We start from the raw sequence: 13,445 nt of genomic DNA on the forward strand, positions 1-13,445 counted from the left end.
CACACTATCCTCCGGGCATTTTGTGAGAACATAAAACAGGTTGCGGTGAACATAAAAGTCCTATACCGTTTTGCGATATTCGCAATAATTATCGAGATATTAATTGTAGAAAATTTGTGAATGATCATGCAGGATATGGTAAATGAGTTATAATAGCGACGACTGCCGTCGTATACTTATACTTTAAGTCAAATTGAACAAAAAAGTCCTCTACCATTTTCCAAATAATCACATAGATTTTTAATTATAAATTAAAGAAGATTATTGCACGGTTTTGCGTGATAATGCACTCATCTTCTTTAATTAATAATTAAAAATCTATGTGATTATTTGGAAAATGGTAAAGAACTTTTTTGTTCAATTTGATCTAAAATATAAGTACACGACGGCAGTCGTCGTTATAACTATACTAACTCATTTATCATATTCTGCATGATCATTCACAAATTTTCTATAATTAATATTTCGATTATTGCGAATATCGCAAAACGGTATAGGACTTTTATGTTCACCGCAACCTGTTCTACGTTCCCACAAAATGCCCGGAGGAGAGTGTGAGACACCCTATATATATATATATATAAGCTTTTTTCAATAATTGTTCACAATAATATCATCGATTTGACCACGAATAGGTACGACGACGCTATATTGAAAATTCAAGAGTGCGAAGCCACTCTCGCCAGCGCGACCGACAAAGGCCAACAAATTGCGGCGGAAGGTTCGGTCGTGGACAGGAATAACGTGACGGATCAGCTGCAGTCGTTAAAGCAGCAATTACAAGCCCTCCGGAGAGCGGTGGAGACGCAAAGGGAGCAACACGAGTTGGCGGCGGCCGAGCACAGGAGACTCGCTAATGAACTGGCTGATATTCTTGACTGGCTTGAAAGCAAGGAGAAGGAAGTAAAGTCTAGGCCGCTCCTGGAGAGAGATCCGACGAGTGTCGAGGCGGAATTGACAAAACACCATGCCCTTTGCGCCGACGTGAACGAGCATCTCGATCGGATCAGGAAACTGAAGGAATCCGTGCGACATGAGGAGGGTATGCCCGGATCCTTGAAGGAGATGTTGAGTGAAGCAGTGTCCTTGCTGACGTCCTTACCGCGAGAGATGGAAGAACGCGGAAATTATCTCGAGAGTAACATGCAGATGAGACTGGATTATGCTGCTCTTACGGATAAACTCCACAGCTGGGCTCGCGAGGCTGAAATTCGACTTGAGAGTAACAAGGAAGGTCTGGACTTCGAGAACATCCTTAGTGATCTGGAGGAGCACAAGGTGAGAGATTTTTCGTTTTTTCTTTTACTTTCGACAGTTTGTCTCAAGCTGACGAACTTTCCACGAAGATTGGCTTGACCAGCAACGCTAACAATTATCGTCTTTCCAGATCTACTTCAGCACCGAACCATCGATTCGCGAGCTTGTGTCGCAGCAGATTCAACAAGCGGCTGACAAGATCTGGCCATCTTTGGATAGTTACGAGCAAGAGGAACTGAGCGCACAACAACAACAGCATACTCAGTTGCTAAAGAACACTCTCAACACGGCCAAATCGCAACGCTCGCGTTTGGAGCAAGGTGCGGAGATGTGGAGGGACTACACGCAGAGTCTAGAGCGTGTTCGCGCCGTCATCAGCAGAACTAGATTCACGGATGAACCAGTCACCACATTAGCCGGCTTGCAATTCAACATTCAGAAGATCACGCACGCTCTCAACGACATCCAGGTATGTTGGAGAAAGCAGCAAAGAGAGATACCAGATCAATTCTTCTCCTACTTTTCTTACAAATTGGCGTGAGACATTTTTCTTTACTGCGATATATTACAATATATTACAATAATTAATCAAAGTCTTTTATTTGCTGAAGTGTTTGTATCAGGTATGAAAAAATACACAATAATATTAATTATTACGAATTATGTACGTCTCGTAGAATCAACAATTCGAATTGGATCTTCTCAACGAACGTGGGGGAGAGGTTCTTCGGCTTGCAGACGCCAACAACAAGAAAGCAATAGAATCGCAGCTCTCCGAGATTAGTTCGGAATGGCGCGAGTTGGTATCGGGTCTCGAAGGACGCAGGGATGCCCTGGAGTCGCTCTCACGACATTGGGAGGACCTGGAGGCACAGTGGGCGCTCATCGAGACGCGATTGAATGCGATCGAGGAGAAGAGCAAGCTCATCGACACAGTGGTGCGCTCGAAGCAGCATTTGCATGACACCGTTAAAGCATTGGAGGTAAGATGACGCTTGCCGTGTAACGTACGCGATTTTAATACTTTCGACGGAAGAGCAATTTGCGCGCGTTTATCATATATGACAGACCAATGCCGTGATCAGTATAAAAATACTTTCTCTGTCCCGAGGACCTAAATCGGCCGTGTAAAAATAGTGGAAGATGTAGGAAACTGGAAAATCAGGCTAAGCGTGCTCCACGGTTATTATCCACATGCACATAAATATAAAACTTCGTGTAATAATAGAAAGTGCATAAAGTATGTCACGCGAGACGAACTTTTTTTCGGCCGTCAAGTGGCTATGCGACGTCGCATACTACGCGGATGTACGCTCCTCGATCGATTCACCGAGCCCGCCAAGGGTACGGATATACAATTAGTTCTGTCTTTCTCTCTTTCCGGCCCGCCCTTTATAAATGCCGAATGTGTCAGACTTGCACGGCCAGGCACCACAGGTGCGCGGCCCTCCAAACCTACGAACTACTTTAGTCACTCGCGAATAATCATGCCACGACGGACGCTCGCGCAGAGCTTGGCGGTCTATCCATTCTACCTTTTACGTGACTTACTTTACTTTTGTTTGATTTATTTTTGTTTTATTCGGCGAAACAATTGTCGTTGTTTATTGTTAAGGACGTAGTGTCTGTTAAATTATAAAATGCGCGACGATGATTCGCGCGAGCGCACACCGTGCGGATTTATCGTCAGAGACGATTAACGGGCACTCTGGTTCTGTCACGGATAGGAACTCGTGGCGGATGCTGAGAAGCTCAAACCCGCGACAGAGGAAGTGAAGAGCTTGGCGGGACCTGTCCTGGCGTATCTCGCAGCGTTTACGGAGGCGCCAGCGCGAAGTCTTGAGGAACGTCTCGAGAAGCTGCAGAAGTCCGCCGAATCGTGAGTCAGAGTGCATTTTTTTGTTTTCGTATCTGCTCAATGGACCAGCACCGCCTCGTATCATTTGCCGCCAGCTAAGTCAGCCAATAATCGTCCATTTTTATGTGAAACGACATATTTGATCGAGCTACCAGCATTATTATCGAGTTCCAAAGACCTCCCAATGACGAGATATATAAAAAGAGAGACCTTTAATATTATAATTATAAATATCTTTTTTTATAATCTTTCTTTACAAAAAAATATCGCATTTATATATAAATAACTTTAATATTTGTTAGGATATATATAATATCGATTTTATGCGTTGGTATATTATTATAGGAAAAAATATAATAACAACATCTCGTTTATTACAGTTTAGATTTTTAATGTCGCACTGAGGCTTCCTGAGAAGACGTGAACGTTGTAAACTTAATTGCAATATCGAGGATACGCGCTTTCGCTATTAATATCCGGAACAAACTCGATATCTTTTCATCCGTGACGTTTAGATGGAATCTTAGTTATGAGGCGCTTCTTTTTTTATTAAACTTCGTGTACTATATTTCAAGCGTTATTTTATATAGGAAAGTAGTTCGCAGTCTTTTGGCTGGCAATGACGGTGCCATACGGGTCCTCCTGTGAGCAGATTTGCATGTGCATGCATAAATGTGCATCTGATGCTTTCGCTTATATACCTCTCCCTTTTCCTCTTACGACATTTTTTTATTTCAGCAGCTCGACGTTTTCTATATTTTTATCGATGTAAGCGTCACTTTTATAGCATTTCTTTCAGGTGATCGTATCATTTTATTAGATATCGTATAAGTTAAAAATGTATTATGTGCTCAATGCAGATCTATGTTTGTGTCTTTTAATCGTTCGCAAAGTACGTTTAACGGAAGATTAACGTACTATATACGTTTAACGGAAGATTGTACGTATGAATTTTTTATACTTTAATCAGCAAGAAAATCAACAATGGGCGCGCAATTGTGACGCGACTTTGGCAAAGGTAATACCTTTCGACGGTATTATCCCACTACGTCGCGTCGTCATTCAACTCTTTGCCAAATTATAGCACGAGCGATCGACCTTTTAGTCACAAAGTCAGTGGCAAGAAGAGTTCGCGAATGAGCGAGGATAGCAAAGCGCTCATAATACGCAGTACAGTGAGATCGTAGAGAAAGAGACTATAGCAATTTATTAGAGGATTATTTCACAAAACTGAACTTTCCGAGTGTGAAGGGATGACAGTGAAGAACGATTTCGTGAAAGTTTTCAAGGTGAATTTACATTTCGAATCACGTGATCATCTCGTTCATTATATTCAACGTTGATGTACAATAACCGCGATAAATACATAATTCAACGAATTAATAAGGCCGCATCGATTTGCAACAGTCGCGCTTCTCCAGCTCGCGGCTAAACAATGCAACTGTAAATTTGCAAGAAGATTGAATCGACAATGATAATGATGGCGCAATGCGAATACTGGTCCAAGTTCGAATGCAATGCGACGTAATGCGTCTGGCGCCACACACACGAGCAAAACTGAGTGTGTGTGTATATATATGTATATACATACATGCATACATATATATATATATATATATATATATATATATATATATCGTAGGAGAGAATATAAATAACTCGTAGACGTGCGTATATAGCATGTGCAATTACCTCTACGGGATATTTCGAGGCCGCCTCTCTGGCGAATTATCTCTCTTGCCTCTGGACTCTCGTAGTAATTTCAGATAAGAATCACGAATGCGTAATTGAATCGCGCGCATGATAAGTGCGTTACTTTCGACACAGCCGGGAATTAAAGCACATGTGCACACGACGCACATTTAAACGCGAGATCGCGCCGTCGTATTCATCGACCCGCCTTATTATATGCCGCGCGCTACGTCACCACCGAATCCGTCGTGTGACGTAACGTGGCCGTGTAACACCGTGTAAACACTCGTTATGAGAGAAGGTTGCGGCCGAGGTGGGAAGGTCAATACGCGTCCACGGGGAGAAACGCGTGCCCCTACCATACTTTTCGTCGCCCGGTATATCGGCGATACACCGGTTTATCCAGTCATCTCCGTGCCGGCATCGACGGCGCGTCGCTCACGACGTTCACGAGTCGCATCCCGTTGCATCCCAGCGCATCTCTTGTAACCGATGCACCGATGCCGGTGAAACGCAGTTGAGTGTCGCGAACAGATTACGCGGGTACGCGACGTCGAGTGCTACGCGCGTTTTGACACTTGGCCAGGTGACGGAGACGGCGACGGCTCGTCGTCGAGCATGACGTCTCGCGTATTTTCACCTGTCCCCGCGTGTGTTGCGCTGTCAGTGCGAGTCTGCTGTAATTATTATTTGCACGCGGAACGCAAACCGTGTACGCGGAGGCACCGCGTTGGACACTGATTTTTGAGACGACAGAAATGAGCCTGCACTTTGGGAGACACGCTCTCCCGAGGTACGATACTTACCTAGTCGGGATTTGCCCGTTTCCGCGAAAGTCGAAGGGAAGTGAGAAGGGAAGAGAATGAGAAAACGGGGTGCTCGCTTCGACTGGGGAATATTCACGGAAAACATTTGATGCCACGGTCGCGAATTCACCGAGGCGACGTATTGCTTAAACTTGCGAAATACCGCATCTCGCTCATGGCGCAAACGTGGTCGTCTCCTCCGGTATATACAGCGTACGTGGCCTCGCATGCGCGTAGGGCGCAACGAAGTTCACTATCGCGATATCGACACACGTGTGCCGCATGTTGCATTACAGATAAATTCTAGTTGAAAACGTTTTATCATCTCGGACGGTAACGAGCAGCTTGTTATCTCATAGATATCATTTTATATATCGCGCGAATTGATAAGGAGCCCAGCAGTTTGCGAGTTTCAATAGGTTCTGTCATGCGTACATACTCTGGTCTTGTCGGTCACCACGTACGGCGGTGATGTCGCATCGTAATGTCACTGTCATCAACACGCGGTTCGTTGGCCGATAGATACATTCGGCGCCGATCGAATGTACGCTAATTATAGGTTCGAAGTCGGAAACGAGCGTTGCACGTTAGCGCCCTTTTCGACTCGGCATTGTGACACCGCGTTCTGCCTATGACACATACTCCGCGAATAAAGCCACGCGTGTTGACGTCCAGTCTGCAATACATGACGTAACACAGTATGCTGTAACAGTCGGCACGCGACTCTGACAAGTTTTCTCGTCTTGTCAGCGCATATAAGTCCCTTACTTCGCCGAGTGATTTGTGAAAACCGTCGCGCGTGAATATATCTGATAAATGATTTTCCGCCGACCAAGAGAAACAAATGTGAAACTCGGCTCGCCAACACACACAGTCAAGGATCCGTTCCTCGTAATCAGTTCTCTCTCAAAGTACGACGATCGACATTTCATTTCACGCCGTTCAGCATGCCGGCAATTAATTTTCCCAGGCGGTTTCGCCCGTGGTGGTGCAGACGCGCGTAATCTCGGCCGTGATTTTTAATCGATTTACGCATTTATTGCACGACTGTCATTACATCGCGATAGTCATGGAGTTTGTTTAAGCGCAGCGTACAGTTGAGATAAGATAAGAAGGGCACAATGAAAGCCTATTGTCTCGAATCAGTCGATACGAATAAGTAGAGGAGGTGGAAATATGGATCATTTATTCACAGATTTTTTGCTTCAAAAAGCCAATATTAAATACAATAATTGCATCAATTATCAAAAATGTTAAAAAATATATATTTTGTAATGTATTCATAATTATTAGGAAAAAAGAAGTAGGAGAAGCAAAAATTTCCTTAACATAATGCAAGAAGTAGGATCTTGGAAAATGGCGGGGTAAATAAAATATGCGTGAAAATAAAAAAGATTAATTTTTGTTATTATAAAATTGTTAACGTCAACATAACTTTTTTATTAAATTCCTTTGAAAATAAAAATTATAAGTTAAAAATTAAAATAAAAAAATTTTCTATGAAAGTTAATCTGAATAATTCAAATTATATAGAAATCTTTTTTTAGGTCTATGAACAAAAGTTATAAATAAAAATATTACTTTCACGCTTACTGTATATGATAATACGAAACACGCATCTCGTTTCACATTACTACTTTTCGTTATTTTCCAAGTAAACCAACAAATCTTAAAGTAGGAAAAATATTTCCAAATAACTAACTCTGCAATTTCGATTTTATTATCGGCACGGACAATCGACGGATTGTCTCGCGGATAATCAGTTTAACATTATAGTTAATATATTACATTTATAGATTAAGACAAGAAGAACACTTTTTAATCTTACCTTGTGAAAAGTTTTAACAAGAAGGAAGTAAAGCGGCTTCTCTTAACTCTATAAACAACGTGGCCCCTTATGGTCGATAAGGACTCTAATAGTTATGTTTCTCTCAGTAACCAAGAAATTGCAGCAATTATTTAAGATATCAGCAGTTTCATATTACCACCTTCTACTCTATGAATTTTGTTTTAATTCTACCAATTGTTTTGATTCTATGCGCTAAATTTTGATCAAGGACGGACCGTCTACAAACCGAAATGAAATGAAGTCAGACCCGGAAGCGCTTGCGAATGAGGATCCCTCGTGGATCTGCTATATAATTCATGCGGCATATTTCGCGCGTTATTATTTAGAGTCACTCCGCAGAAAATTCGAATCCTTCGCGTCCCATCGACTTCACATCTTCGGCGGCGTATTATTCTTAGGATGTCGTTCTTGGCTGGCCGAGCCGGCCTCTGGACCAGGCCGCATGCGTCGCGGCGTCTCGCCAACGCGCCCGACTAGAGCGTCTAAAGCTAGCTTGCGAGTACTCCTCTCTAATAACGTTTCGAACCGCGAACGCTGCTGTTTGGCTTGATAGTGCCGCGCCATATTGTTGTCCGGATAAACGCGGGAGCACGAGAACGAGGATTAAAAAGAGAGAGAGAGAGAGAGAGCGGATAAGACGAGAGAAAACGAGAAGAAAGTGAGGAAGTTCGCGCTCGCTTCACCGTCGGTCGCCAATCGCGAATATATCGCGCGCGGTTACCACAGCCGTGACACATAGGTATATATCGCCGGCTTGTTGCCGTGATACGCATATTGAGAGTGCTTTCGTTTGAATGTCGCTGCTGAGATTTCCGCGCGATTTATTCCTGAGGACGATCCGTGCGCCGGATAGACGCGCTCCGTGATCGGGAGCAGCGCGATATCGACGAAATGATATCGCGAATTGTACGAGATCGCGTGAGAACGGATAATCCTTTGGCTCACCCGAACTCACGAAGTCGGAAATAGATTCGCCACGTGCGAATGTTGATAGAGCTCTCGGGAGGAAAGCTCGTTGCGCGATGTGATGAATCCGAGTCGGGGCTGCGCGAGACACGCAATTTGTTACACGCTGATTTGCCTCAGGCTCCGCGTAGCGACTGATTGCAATTTTCATTTATTGTGCGGACCCACAGCGAGAGGATGCACGAAACGAGATTCTATTCATCGGGTGGACTCGAATAATCGAGCTTCACGTGCGAGGAGGTTTCACGTTACGTAAAGTGGAATTATCGCGGAATGCACGATCGAAATTTCCGCAATTCACGGCGCTAATCCGTTTTATCTCAGGTAAATTTCCGCCGGATTAACAGTGATTTGTATTTCGGGCGTGTTGCACCTGCCGGCCGGCAATCATATATCTCGTTCAGCTCGACGCGATGATGTCATCGTACGAAAAGATACACCGTTGTCGACATTGACATCGAGGATCTTAGTGGCCACGTCTTTTGAGAATGACGGGATGAAATGGCCGAGCTCGCTAGTTTATTATCAAGGATATTAATGCAGAGAAAGGAAATCTGTAGGACTCAGCTGCTACGCTAAGTAGCAGGTAGATTAATGAAGCTGCGACTAATAACGAATAGGCCACGGAGAAGAAGACGAGGAAACGCAATCAGTTTCAAATTTATCATCTCGCGCGAATCATCCGCGGGTACTCGCTGACAGAAACATGCTGTCATCTTCGTGAAAATAGATTGTCTTAACGCGGTAGCCATCGAAATCACACGCTTTCCTTCCGAAAGGACGATGAGAGCATACGAGTTCTTCGTGGATGACATCAACGTTTAAATTATTCCTCATGACTTATGCACGGTACAACCGGTAGCTAATGCGACGATCGTGTGACTCGCGCTACTTCTATTTACTACGAAAACATTCCTCTCTCTTGATAGTTAAAATTAAAAATTATATTTACAGAGAAATGATATAGAACGGATCGAAACGGGTTCATTCAAAGAACGGTGACAATTCATTTCGAGGTGTTGACTATTATTACTTCGTGATGTTGAATAAATAATCGCGCATAGAGACTCTCTTACGACAGTTACTTCTCTTACAGCATCATCGTTGTCGTCTTCGTAGTATGCGCGTCGCGCTTCCACGAGCGTGAACGGTCGGCCAAACTCCCGTCGCTACATACTTCCTTCGTCTACTTTTAGCCAAGGCTGCCCCGACTCGCGACTTTGCCTGGGTCCGGGCCAAACTGTGGATGAAGCACAGCGACACGTATTACCGATTCTAAATCCGTCTCACCTCGCCGCGGACGATCGCTTAAGGCTACCGATTGCTTCGTGAAATTCTCTTCCATGGAGAGTTTCGCGCGTGCAGCGCGTTCACCTCCTACCGTTCTGTTCTCTCGCGACAGATGCCATTATTCTGTGGGACACACGAAGAACTTACACATGCCGTGTGCAATTTCATGGTCGGGCGGTTGAAATCACTTCCAAACGCGTTACCCTATGTTTCATCCACTTTAAAATAAAGGACTCGACGAATCCTTTACTTTCAATAATTTATGCAATTTGTATTCAACTTCCTCTTTCTGCAAAAAGAATATCGGAAATCGGATACTTTAGTTTTAATGACGTTCAATAACTGAATTTCGACTGAATTTAGAATCTTCCCTTAAACGTTCAAATGTATGTACATTTATCCAATGTATATATATATACAGCAAAGGCGTAGTTTTAAGAGGCGCTCTTGAATCGTTGGAACAAACGTCCGACGAGCCTCGCGAGGCAAAGAGTCACCGTTTGCATCGTCGTTTTTAGACTCGTCGACTCGCTTCGTGGCAAGTCCGAGAAGGCGAGCGAAGACTTGGAGGCGCTCGAGAACATCGAGCGTGAGATCGAGCGGCTGCGGAAGCGACTGAACGAGGGGCGCGAACGCGCCTCCGGTCTATACGTTTACGGGGTCGATCAGGACGCGACCGAGGCGGAACTGGGCGAGCTGCGCTCGCAGGTCGAGGACCTCGTCGACACCGCGAAGAAGTTCTCAGGAAGCACTAAGGCGCGGTACCAAGCTAGCCAGCAGCTGGTACCGAGTGACGTTGCCCAGCATCTGACCGCGCTCGAGCTCTGTGCCGAGGCGACGGCACAGGCGATGGAAGAGAAACAGCGGGAGCAAAAACGTGCCAGGACCACCAGGTCGGATTACTTGGCCGACGTGGACGAGGTGCAGGCATGGATCCGCCAGGCCGAGCTCAAAGTGCAGGACAGATCGGTGGAACCGGCCGTCCTCAGGGAGCACCTCAGGCAGATACAAAACGAACTGGGCACGATTAGCGACAAGCTCGAACGACTGACGAGAAACGGACGAATCATCGTCGAGAACACGAGAGACGACGCGGAGAAGGAACTGATCAACAACACGATCACCAATCTCAGCGAGCAGCTGGCGCAAGTCAAGAGCTGGCTGGAAGAGAAGAAGCAGATCGTGGGTGACACCATGGACGCGTGGCAGAGATTCCTCACGCTCTACGAGGCTGTCAAGGCGTGGACCGAGGAGAAGAGACAGTTCCTGGTCGAGCCACTGAAGCTCAGCACTCTTGTGCAAGCCAGACAGAGACTGCACGAATATTCGGTATGTGCCGACGACCGTCTGCGAGATCCCGTCGTCGCTCTAAGTCTAACACGACGGCGCGCTGACGTTCGTCTGCTGAACGCTTGCTTCGTTTTGTAGACGGCGGTCAAAAGCTGTAAGCAGGTGAACAAGAATCTCAGCGACATGGGCAGAGAATTGGAGAATATCGGTCAGGTGACCAGCGTGGGCGATCTGCCGGAGAAGCTGGCGGAGGCAGAAGAGGGCAAGGTGCAAGTGGAGGGTCAACTATTGGAAAGGGTTAGTGTATAGGGCAGCGTTTGGATAGCCGGTTGTCATCACAACGTTATCCCCGCAAATTGTTGCGCGTATTGCAGAACGCACTGCTGCAAGAGGCCAGCGAGGAATGGGAGCAGTGCGAGAGGAAGATGAAGGATGTGCGAAGCTGGATGGAGAAAGCCAGGCAGACATTGGAGTCGCCGCAGAATAAGAAGAAGCCGCTGCGCGATCAACACGCCATTCGCGAGAAAATGCTCAGCGACATCGCGATCCAGAAGACTAAGATCACGATCTCGGTGGAGAAGCTCGAGGTGCATTTCAGGTCCGGCATCGGCGGCGACAACCGGGTCAAAGAGACCGCCGACGACTTGATCGCCGAGCTCAACGCCCTCCACAGCACCGTCAAAGAACAGACGGCCTCTCTGGAAGTCTGTTTAGCGCAGATAGATCAGTACCAGCAGGTTAGCGATCCCGCAGGGCGAAACGGCGACTTTGCGCGCCGCTCCCTTGCCTATCACTCGCGACTTGTCCTCTCTGTGTCGAGCGAGATTGTCTTGTTTCCATTTCAGGAGATTCAGCAGCTGCGCCAACACATCGTGCAGGTGGAGCAGCAGCTGAGGACGGTGCTCAGCCCGACGTATCTGCCGAATGACAGAGAGAAAGCTCTGCAAGAGCAACAGGTAGGCACACCTCTCTCTCCCTTGTTTTTTCTACCACCTGCACCAGTGCGCTGAAGCAGCAATTGACTTTTGGGTTTGCTCGATACCAACTCGAAGCCACCACCAAGGAGAACGCGGTTCCTCCTCTCGTACGTTGTCTCGCGCGTGCGAATCGTCGGGGGTAGTTTTCTGCGTTTCCGGGCGCGGCCGGGCATGTCTTTTCTCATGCGAAAAAAAAGAAAACAGTCGCGCGATCAGAACGCACGGTGACCTCTGACTAACCGTCGATCGAGCCATTATTAATCATGTGTAACAACAACCAACTTCCGAGTTATCTACCATTTTTAATTATCCAAAGGAAGAACAGATTTTCAGATAGAACAAGTAAAAGGACATTTTAGAATCTTTTCTAAAGTGGACATCTCGTGAGAATTTGCAAGTTGCATTTGGGATCATCAAAATAATTATTACTAGTTGTCTTACTGGTATTTAGAAAATGGTTGATAACCATGTGTGCAAGCAACTAACGGTGGAAACATCTTAAATAAGTTGTCATTGCTCGACAACGATCAGTCGTTTCTTGCAGAAGCAACTGCTAACTTCAAAATCTTCAAGATGTTTCCCTCGTGTGTTGTACCTCTTATTCCGCAGCCTGCCTTCTCGTTTGCATATATATCCTGTTTTCATAACTTCACGCGCCGAAATCTCACAGTCTCACCAAACACGCACCGACATCGCTTCATCGCCGAGGACTTGATTCATTAGTTACCGCTAATTCTTTCGTGCTAGGTCTCAAATGATCTTTTCTCATCGTGCGAACCGGCCTTTATACAAAATTTTTCAAATTGCCACCGTATCGCCTTATTACCAAATATAATCACCTCACTCACTAACATTTACTAAACTTGCCTATCCTGCACTTTACTTCCTTGTTCGATAAACTGCGCGGAAGACATAAAATCGATGTTTCTTGCTCATATAATAATGAACTACACACGTTTTTTAATTGAGACGATCGAATCTCGAAAGTATTCGGTCTCGTGTTCATCGTGGTGGTACATCGCTTACGGGGTACTGGTTGGTATCATGTTCTAACTACGTTGTTTCGTTTTTCTTTTCTTACAATTGCCAACGTATACACACACGTATAGTTCACACACTTCCTAGGACATTACCCTAGAGCTCAAAAAATCACTTATCTACGACACCTGTTCTACTGTCGTTCCGAAGGGGATTACTTGATTTTGCTTGTGTTGTGTTCCTTTTTTCTGGTTTTTTATCGTTTTACTGTTTATAACTCGTCACGCGTGTACATCGCGCAACACCTTCGTATATGTATACGCTCACACGTATATATGTACCTGTATGTATATATATATATATACATATATAAATATTTCCTTCTTCTTACATGCGTACTCTTGTCTATGTGTGTGCGCGCGTGTGTACGTAAATAAGCATCACGCACATACGCCGCTTACATTCTAGAATGAAAGACCACG

At 45.3% G+C, this 13,445-nt stretch overlaps 1 protein-coding gene across 12 annotated transcripts in view; it reads left to right on the forward strand.

Moving 5' to 3' along the window:
- The window catches only part of LOC116840827 (nesprin-1), a 118,537-nt gene that overhangs the window by 58,589 nt on the left and 46,503 nt on the right, over window positions 1-13,445 (forward strand). For all 12 annotated transcript variants that reach the window (XM_032808070.1, XM_032808072.1, XM_032808074.1 and 9 more), the window contains 8 exons: window positions 636-1,278; window positions 1,388-1,726; window positions 1,935-2,240; window positions 2,985-3,136; window positions 10,237-11,047; window positions 11,147-11,305; window positions 11,383-11,745; window positions 11,854-11,964. In XM_032808070.1, coding sequence (XP_032663961.1) covers window positions 636-1,278; window positions 1,388-1,726; window positions 1,935-2,240; window positions 2,985-3,136; window positions 10,237-11,047; window positions 11,147-11,305; window positions 11,383-11,745; window positions 11,854-11,964 — 2,884 coding nt within the window. The remainder of the gene's footprint in view (window positions 1-635; window positions 1,279-1,387; window positions 1,727-1,934; window positions 2,241-2,984; window positions 3,137-10,236; window positions 11,048-11,146; window positions 11,306-11,382; window positions 11,746-11,853; window positions 11,965-13,445) is intronic.

Source organism: Odontomachus brunneus, unplaced genomic scaffold (assembly GCF_010583005.1).
Source record: "Odontomachus brunneus isolate Ranch 3 - 2012 unplaced genomic scaffold, Obru_v1 Obru_scaffold_012, whole genome shotgun sequence".
Lineage (NCBI taxonomy): Eukaryota > Metazoa > Arthropoda > Insecta > Hymenoptera > Formicidae > Odontomachus > Odontomachus brunneus.